The sequence below is a fragment of the Nannospalax galili genome, unplaced genomic scaffold, assembly GCF_000622305.1.
Source record: "Nannospalax galili isolate Female #2095 unplaced genomic scaffold, S.galili_v1.0 scaffold363, whole genome shotgun sequence".
NCBI lineage: Eukaryota > Metazoa > Chordata > Mammalia > Rodentia > Spalacidae > Nannospalax > Nannospalax galili.
The window spans coordinates 328,457-338,194 of record NW_008351176.1 but is presented as its reverse complement, the minus strand read 5'-3'; the positions used below and the strand labels follow the sequence as shown (position 1 = coordinate 338,194).

The window sequence follows — 9,738 nt, the reverse complement described above, 5'->3', positions numbered from 1 at the left end:
AGGAATAACCCACCCCCTTCTTTCTCCAGGACCCCCAGCACAGGTGACCCAGGTACCTTGTAACCCACCCTGTCTTTCAAAGAAGTGTCTACACTCTTAGCCTGCCTCAAGTCATCAGCCTTGGCACACCAGGAGATGGGAGATTGGAGAGCTGTCAGACCCTCTTCTTTCTTGTTAAAAATTTTCTCTATCTCTGACCTAACCAGAACTTCCTCCTAATTATCTTTGAGGTGAAGGCAGCAGTAGGAGAATGTGCTTAGAAGCTCCTTTGCAGTTCTCCCGGTGGTTCTGAATTTTTGTCTTCCTTTGCTCACTTTAATCTCCCTGGTTCTGAGAACCCTAAGCTTCCAAAGAGCTAGATTTTCCCACTGGGAACTGGCCTCCTGCCTTCTCAGACTGCAAAGGTCTTTTTCAAGGTCTGCAACATCGTGGACGTTAGTATAAATTTTCACCAATGAGGAAACCCAGGCTGAAAAGATGAGGGTGTGGCCTCGACCGTGGTCCTCAAAGCTAGGATCTAAGGAGACCCCGTCCCTGACTTTTCCGCAGGCTAGGTCTCAGCCTGGAGGTCTGGGTGCAGCCTGTGTCTCCTTCCCTCCCCTCCCGGTCCCAGGGGAGATGTGGCAGAAACTCCTGTGGTGCTGAACCGCGCAAGGCCTGGATTAAAAAAACAAAAACAAAAAACTTTCCTTCATTCAGTGGCTTTGCGAGTACTTTCTCTACGTGGCGGGCAAGACTCTCGCCACGGCCCACTAACCGAGGTGACCTGGTATTTGCAGAGCGCGTCTCTGGCTCCCCGCACCGCTATCGTCCTAGACCTGAGAACAAACCCGCAAGAATGGGCCTGGAGTAACAGAAGGCAGTCCAGCAACCACAGGCCAAGGCTTCGCATTCACTGCTAGGAAGGAGTCGCCGAAGCTGTCGTTTTGCCTGAGAAGAGGCGCTTTGATGTTCCGGGTTGAAGCTGGAGAGCAGCGCCCCAGGTGTCCAGATCCCCGATGGCTAGGCCTGGCTGCAAGCTAGTGCAGCCGGGCGGCTGGGGAGCTCCCTTAAATGAGTTGGTGCCTCCTTCCCAGAGTTTTGCCTACCTCCAGCACTCTACCTACGCTATCTGGGCTGGCAGTCCTGCAAATCCAAACCACCAGGCCTGGCTGGTGACCGCCTAGGGCCTGGGAAGAGGTGACTGAAGTAGCTACTTCTACTTCGACTAAATGGAGTCTCTCCACCCCGCCATCACCCGGCCTGGACCACTTTCCTGGTCTCGCTGCCCACTCTCAAGTTTCGGTTGCTCCTCCAGTCTGCTGGATCGCCAAGTTTACCGTCTACCCACACCTTGGAGTCTCTCTCTGTTCTCATCATCCTCCACTCCTCTCTTCCAGGGCACCCCAACTTTCTCCAGCTCTCTCACCTGAACCCCCGAAGCGCAGTTTCTTCTTTCTGGTCTAAAGTCGAACCCGCTGCCAATGGAAAGGCCCCCCCGCCTAGGCAGCAAGCCACTCGCTTAACAAGTCCAAAGGTCACCTAAAGTTTGGCTGATAAACTGAACCGGTAGAGAAGGTCTGCAGCCCCCCAGCGTGAGTACAATGGGCCCTGGCCAGTCCTGCTCCGGGCCCAGTCTTCCGCTCGGTTGGACTGCCCCTTAGGCGCTCCCTCTCTCTCGGTTTTTCCCCCTCCCCACCACCATTTGCATCTTGCCGAAAGCCCGGCCCTTCCCACTCATTTGCATATCTTATATGGCCTAATGGTGGCGATCATGGCAAGTTAGAAGTTTGCAGACTCCTCTCGGAGGGGACTCCGGGACCCCGGGGAGTAACAGGTGTCTAAGCTAAAGGGTGGAGGGGTTCCAGGACTCGGGGTTCGCTTGTGAAACTCCCCTCCACCCTCCTCTCTCACACACCCATCCCTTTACCCCCTTCTTTTTCCGTCCTTGGAAAATGGTGTCCAAGCTCACGTCGCTCCAGCAAGAACTCCTGAGCGCCCTGCTGAGCTCCGGGGTCACCAAGGAAGTGCTGGTTCAGGCCTTGGAGGAGTTGTTGCCGTCCCCGAACTTCGGGGTGAAGCTGGAGACGCTGCCCTTGTCCCCCGGGAGCGGGACGGATCTCGACACCAAGCCGGTCTTCCATACTCTCACCAATGGCCACACCAAGGGCCGTTTGTCCGGGGACGAGGGTTCGGAGGACGGCGACGACTATGACACCCCTCCGATCCTCAAGGAGCTGCAGGCGCTCAACACCGAAGAGGCCGCGGAGCAGCGGGCGGAGGTGGACCGGATGCTCAGGTAGGCAGAGACCGAGGTGCCGGCTGCGCGCAGAAGCCCCTGCAGCCCCGGGCCAGGAGCCGGAGGCAACCGGTGCCGACTGCTCTCCCCCCAGCCCTGGCCCACCTAAGAAGTCCCCTTGGGGGGCGCTTCGCTCCCCTCCCAACAAATGGACCCTTCCTATTGCTCTGCTGGGCGACCCAGGGACACTAGGCTGCAACAGCCTGCGCCTAGGCCGGCTCCCAGAACCCAAGCGCCTTCCCCGTGGGATCCAGGCTCCTCGGGGAGAACCAAAGGTGCGGAGACTTTGGCCCGGAGGTCACAACACTGGAGGGGCCAGCGGGAGCAGTGAAAACAGTTGCGATTCCCCGGGACACGAGGCTTGTGCCCCCACCCGCTTCCCAAACCTCAGGCCGAGCATTTCTCCCCGGGACACGAGGTTCTCTGCAGAGTGCCAGGCAGCGCCAGGGGCTGGGGCCTGGAAGTCAAGTTCTTAAGTTGGGTGCTAGCGTCTCCAGGGCCCGCGCAAAGTTTGGATTTTATTTGCAAAGTGGAAAGTTTGTTCTAGGGGCAAAGTGGTCCCGCACTGGGCAAAAGAAACCACGAATACAAGCAAGGGAGAATAGGTTGGGTCCATGAGTCTGACTCCCTTCACAGAGGGTCTGGTCTCCATCTGGGACCGGTGGGCGTGTAAGCGTGTCGCCGGCGACACCCCTGCGCCCCTCCGCGAATTCGGGCAAGTTGGCCGCCTCTCGCCCGGCGGGGATCGGTTGCTGGTCCTCTAGCACAGATTTGCGCTTTGACAGCTAGTTACTAATTACCCAAGGAGCTGAGCAGTTCCCTTAGAGCACGTCGCTCCGGGGCCACTCGGCTTTAGGAAGGAGCCCCTTGCGTGGCCTCCCACACTTAAGCCCCACAGTTTCCAAGTTTCAGAGTCCAAGAGTAAAGTCGTTCCTGGGCTTCGGGGCGGCCTCTGCTCCCCTCCCGCAGCGCGGGTTTGCACTGGGAAATGACCTTGCATTTGAATTTGCGCTTTGGGGACCCGGCCGCTTGTCTTCTAACGAGACAATTTGGAGAACTTCTAGATTTGTATCCCCTCCACCCCCCACCCAATGTTTTTGCTGTAAATTCAGAATCTTGCGCTGTTTCGCCGGGTGGCAGTGATTTCTCCCCGACCGGGTTTTAGGGGCTGGATGGTGTCCGGCGCAGAGGGTTAAGGAGCCCAGAGTCCCTGGGAGGGGCTGGGGCGCCACTGCGGCCGGGAGGTTCATCTGTGCTGGATGCACCCACCGGCTCCCGCCACCAGCCACCTGGGGCCTAGGCCCTGCATCCCAGCTGCAGTCCGCCCAGGACTTAGAAAACCTTGGTAGGCCTAGGGCGCCCGGGTCCCCCACGCCCGGCTGGACGCAGCCGAGATGTAACATAACCTGCAGCACGTGGAGTTGGGGTGTTATTAATTTATTCCTATAAATCATCAACAGAAAGATACACAAAGAGCGTGATTAAGTTGAAAAGAGAGGCGGGTTATTCATTGGTGAAGTTGTAAACGCGGCTTAGAAAGCGAAGGAAATCAAAACGCTGACGCGGGGGTGCTCGCTAGGCGCTCGCGGCCACACGCACCCCGCCACGGGGCGCGCCCTCGGGTCCCCACGCCACCCACCGACCCCCAGGGATACCGACACGACCTCCGCAGGCCCCGCGAGTGGAGAGCCAGGCCGGGCCCGGGGGTCTCCGGACCTCAGCCCTGTATAGGGGGAGTAGGAGGATTAGAAGGTGGGGAGCCCAGACTCTCGCTGGGGTGGGGATGCAGGACACACCCTGAGGCTTTTGTCCCTTTCACAAGCGGGTGCCGCTTTCCCTCCCCCAGCCCAGGAGTGTCCGACTTTATTAAAGTCATTTTTCAAGAAATTGCTAGCACTTCCCAGGTCACTGCACAGCCGGCTGCAGCAGGCACTCCCTTTTTATACCCACCCTGTTCCCCTCTAAGTCCGACAGAAAAGAAAGGTTTGTGGTGGAGGTCCCTTTGGGGAGCGCCTGGACGCCTTCACCCCTTCTAGAAGGACCCAGGCCGGAAAGGAACGTTGGGGACTGCGCGCCTCCAGGTCCCCAGCTGCCGGCCCTGCCGCCTCGAGGCTGGCGCACCCCGGGGCGCAAGGGAAAGTTGGCGGCCGAGACTCCCCGACCGCCACGCGCGGTGCCCGGCCCAGGGCTTCTCTGCTGGGGCAGCGGAGTCCTTGTCGCGGAAGGCGCGCGCTGGGCGGCCGGCGTCGCGGCCTGGGTCCGGCGTTTGACACCTGCACTCAGAGCACAAAGGCCCCGCGCAGCTCGGCATCTGCGCGTTTATCCAAGCGGGGAACACCTGAGCTGAATTTCCAAATAACACATAACTCGGTCTCCGAGCCTTTTCTGGGAATATATGGGAATTCTAGAGTCCAAAAGGTAAAAAGGTGTAACTACGCCATTTAACAATTCTAGTCTTTTAATTGTGGGTCTTGAAGGTTTTATTTCGATATTGTGTGTGGTGGGGGCGACGGGGAGGGGTGTCTTTTTTTTTTTTTAATCATCCGGATTGTTGAGCTAATTCCCTCTTCACAGAACCATTCACACTTAGAACATTATGCTATTTCGCTAGGTTTCTTACGCAAGCAAAATAACATAGGTGAAGAATTTAAACAAAGGAAAAATGGCCAAAGGAGCTGTTAAAGCGATACAGTATTAACTTTTAAAATCCAAATACGTTTTTTCTAACTTTTGAAGCTATTGTTCGTACCTTCTAGAAATGTTTTTCCACCCTAAAAATATCTGTGGAAATGTTGGCCAGAAATAAGCTTTTAAATGATTCCTGGTATTTACACGGATATGTCTAAAATGTTTACTGCCTATTTTTCTCTTGCTCAAAGTGGATTCTCCAGGCCTGACACTCCTTTTGTTCTCGTTGCTTCATTATACTGTTTTACTTGGAAGTGCCTTTATAAATGCTTGAGAAATTCATTAACTTACATATAATTAATCTTGAAAAGTTTACATGTCTCAAAAACATCTTTCAAAGTCTGGGTTTTCACAAATTCAATAGTAAAGGCTTGCAAAGTTAACCACAATTCAAATGGCTATAAAATATTTCCTTTGATTGTTGGAGATTTTAAGTACATTAAACAAATTAATTTTATCTGACATATAAGCACCATTGAGAAATAATTGTTTTATTACTGTATCTAATTTTGTCTCTCTTTAACACCAATTTTTATTGTTTCATCTGAACCCAATTTTCCCTTTGTTTTTTCATGTTCTACCAAGCTAATATATTTATGGTTATAGAGAGCAACATATAGTAAAGGGATATTCTGTGTTAAGCATGATTACGCAAATAGCAAACATGTATGCATTGCTTCTTTGATATTTTTCTGTGCTGTGAACTGTTTTCTTAATCTCTTCATTTCAATGATAGTTCTCATTTTAAGTCATTTCTTTAGTAAGCAAGGAAAGATATCAGCAAAGTTGAAAATATTTTAAGTAAGCCTCAACGACATTGTTGTGTCTTGCATGCCTCTGTTTACAGGAAATGAAAAATATGGCCATATTCTTTACCCAAACTTGAAATGTACGGGAAGTGTCACTTTCCACATTCCTTCACCTATCAGAGAAATGTCAGCATACAGCAAACTGGGCATTTGGGATCGTTAATGTCTTACTCTGAAACTAAAACTATTCTTCCTCTTCCTCATTAGGTTTTATTTGGGAGGCGGGGTTGTGAATAATTTTTTTTTTTACATTCTATTTGCCTTTCGAGTGTTGTGATTCTTCATCCTCAGAGAACACTGTCATCACATTTTGGAACACTTTCCTAAAACTTCAAAAGCAATTGAATATTTGACTAAAAAAAGGAATCAAAACTAGGAAAGTGCTTATAAAATATCTTTAGCTGATTGCTGGAGATTTCAGAAAACACTAAACAGAAACAATTCTTTTTGATATATAGGCACACTTTAAAGAAATTCTTGTGATTCCTCCTTGCTTTCCATGGAGTGAACACACAGGTCCCACCTCTATTTTAGCAGACTCCATTTCAGAAAGAAGATAATGTGAGAGAGGTTTAAACTGAAATGGAGTGAATTCTGAAAAGCGAAAAGTGAATTCCACTTTCCAATAGAACCCTTGCTTTTTGTCTCTTGAAATTCAAGGGGAAGAAGGAAAATAGAATAAAGCAAGAAACGTTCCTCCTCTGAAAGTGTGTGTGTGAGAGAGAGAGAGAGAGAGAGAGAGAGAGAGAGAGAGAGAGAGACCTGAAGAGCATTCTTCTCTAAAACAGAAGCTTTCTGCTCCTCTCCCATTTAGGTTTTATTTTGACCCCACACCTCTCTCAAGGTTGTAGCTTGGAGAAATATGTGAAAAGATCAGTTTTGCATGGAGTATAGGTAGAATCCCCCCAGCACACGAATATTTTCCATGGACATTGCCTACCAGTACCCTAATCATCTGCTTATCTGTCTAGTGAGGACCCTTGGAGGGCTGCCAAAATGATCAAGGGCTACATGCAACAACACAACATCCCTCAGAGGGAGGTGGTTGATGTCACAGGCCTGAACCAATCCCACCTCTCCCAACACCTCAACAAGGGCACCCCCATGAAGACGCAGAAGCGCGCCGCCCTGTACACCTGGTACGTCAGAAAGCAACGAGAGATCCTCCGACGTAAGTGTTTTAACCCAGTCCCTGCCTCCACCTGCAATGACTTTTGCCCTCCCTCATTCTGACCCCATGGACTGCCTCAGTTTCCCCTCCATCAAGAAGGCCTTCAAAAGTAATTGGCAAATATAAAGAAGCTGGCAGGTGGATCTGGCTTTCATAGCAGTTGCCCAGCGAATTGGCTTGTGTCATTTCATCTCTCACAGCCCCTTGCTACCCAGCCAGTTGCTCTGAAAAGCCCCTCTATAGTATAGGCAGTGGACTCTGAATATATTTTTTTAAAAGCTTCTTTCCAACATCTTTTTCTTTGCCATCCCTTGACATATGATCATAGGTCAGTTTCTCAAGAAGACATTACAAAGAGGTCAACAATATCGGTCACCATTACTGTTTTTTTCCATTCCTCTAGAGAAAGTATAAGCAACTAAGGTATTTGTGTAGATAGAGATAATCAGAGCCTGACCCTGTTCATTGGAAAGGGGAGGGGGGTAAGGCTAAGTCCTGATGCAATTTAAAGTGCCTACTCACATTTACCAAGATTAGAAGTCAGCTGTGAGTGACTGTCTAGTGAAGATGTCATTTCCATCTGAGGCAAGACAGTTAAAGTTCCTTCATTTGGAACTTTGATCCAACAATTCTGTTGTGTTTACAAATATATTTAATTTCAAATAATTATTTCTAGTTTGAAATAAATTACACAAGAAAAATAAGGGAAACAATTTTGAACTATTTTGGAGCAAGTTGCCTATATAATGCATCCCCCAATACTTTGTACGCTGCACAAACAAGGCCATTCTATGAACTCTGTGCAACCACCTAAATTACCAAATTACCGTAGAAATACTGCTTCCATCTAATCTTTAGATTCCACTCAGATTTTACCAAGTATCCCCATAATGGTGTTTATAGCACATTATTCAATGTAGAATGCCACGTGGCAGTTTGCTGACCCAATTCGTGCCCTCCCAGTTCTCATCCCAAAGTCTTTTTCCTGTCCCAAGATTTCTTTTACCCAAGAACTCTGAGAGACTTGGGCTTTGAAATTTAGGGGAGTTTGAACCGCTCTGGAATCACAGCAGTGTGAGCAGTGAGCTTTTTACATTTGGGGAAGTTTTTCTGTGGCAGTACACTGAACTATGTGGACCCAGCCCCTCTCCTAAACTATGTGGACCCAGCCCCTCTCCCAGGAGAACGGTACCCATTCGCCACATTCCCCACACTCTTCTCTGGACTATGAATCTCCTCTTTGTCAGGTTACTAATTTCTGCCACTTTCTGGGTAGGAATATTTTTCCCTCTTAATATTTGTCCCTTTAAAAATTGTTCTTGTGTTTTCGTTCCCCGGAACACAGCTCCAAGATGACTGTATCTGTGTTTGTTGTACCCTGGGCTGGAAAAGCCTTCACAGTGGAAGGAGGTTTGGGACCCTTGTCTCAGGCTGTGGTTGTTAACTCTTGAGTTGGGCCATTGCATGGACAGAGTAGAAGCCAAATGAGACTGTTTGCTGCTTAAAGGAGGCAACCCTTTAAAGTATGGGTTGACCACACCCCCATTCATAGTAAATGATTGTAAGGGTCTAAGCTCCTGACATGAAGCAACTGTGGTTCCTGCACAGCCCCCCCAAAAAAAATTAATAATAATGCTCCAAAAGCCAGACAACCCTTGGAACCAACCTAACAGTCTGGGTTATATTTACTGAGTCCCCTCAGGAAGGGCAAGGGACACAGGAGACCCTGGACCTTCTAACAAGGCATAAGTCCCAGAAAGAGTCTCAGTTTGCTTGAGAAAGGACAATTTACAAAGTGGACGGTAGAGTCTGCGAGGGATATTTTTGCCATCAGTGTTATTGTTGTTATTGGTTTAGAGACACAGGAGACAACGAGCTTATGAAATATTCTCCCTTCTGTAAACATCATATATACACCTATTATGTCCCAAGCTCTCTGCTATGCTGTGGGGTATACAGGTCCTTGTCTCCAGGAACTTACACTCCACTGAGGGAGCTGAGATGCTTGAGTAATTAATGAAGGCTGCTTTCTAAGAGCTCTTATAAAGGCACATGCAAGGAGCAGCAGAATTGCAAAAGTACATGGAGAAATCCTAGAGGGCTTCCTAGAGGAGGTAACATTTGACTCAAGTCTTGAAGGACAAGTAAAAGACACACCATCATGGGGTAAAAGTTAGGGAGATAAATAAAAAAAAGAGACCAAGTGAATGGGGTGAGTAGAAAGAGGAAGAGATAAAAATATGGTGATACATGACTATAAATTTTCATGAAAAACTAAAACTAATAAATGGTAGTATTCAAGAACTTGTCTATACACATAGAAGCTTTTAGAGTAGCTCCCAAGCCTAGGGTAAGGTTGCTGAAGATAGCTTCTCAATGTCTTTTTTCAAATGGGCATCAAACATTCTCTGTTCCACTTAATCCTAAAGGAAGTGAAGGGGAGATCTAGTTCTTCAACTACTGAGTAGGACTGAGGCCAAGCCCCTAAGGTTGGTAGAGCCTGGATGGATACTCTGCACACCTGTAGGCAGAGTCCTGACTGATCCATGAATGCATAGGTTCAGACCTTGTGCAAGCTGCTGCCTCCTTGAGGGGCAAGTGGGAGACTGAGGCAGCCCCTATACCAGGGTTTAGCAGGCACCAAAGGCTCCTCCACAGAAGTCAGATTTGGGGAGCTTGGAAATATGTCTGGGTGACTCAAAAGCTACTGACTAGGAAGTTAGAGTCTACAGGCTGAATTTACATCTTGGCTTCTATGCCAGGCTCATAGAACTTTGGACAAGTCACCGAAC

The 9,738-nt window shown here is 49.2% G+C and overlaps 1 protein-coding gene across 6 annotated transcripts in view; it reads left to right on the top strand.

Moving 5' to 3' along the window:
* The first annotated feature begins 1,744 nt into the window (after positions 1 to 1,744).
* The window catches only part of Hnf1b (HNF1 homeobox B), a 58,405-nt gene continuing 50,411 nt past the window's right edge, over positions 1,745 to 9,738 (top strand). For 2 of the 6 annotated variants that reach the window (XM_008848113.3, XM_008848112.3), the window contains exons 1-2: positions 1,764 to 2,278; positions 6,747 to 6,946. In XM_008848113.3, the coding sequence (XP_008846335.1) occupies positions 1,935 to 2,278; positions 6,747 to 6,946 (544 nt within the window). In that variant the 5' untranslated portion in view covers positions 1,764 to 1,934. Of the gene's footprint in view, positions 2,279 to 6,746; positions 6,947 to 9,738 lie in introns of all 6 variants that reach the window. The other 4 variants (XM_008848109.3, XM_008848111.3, XM_008848110.2 and 1 more) reach the window with 3 other exon arrangements.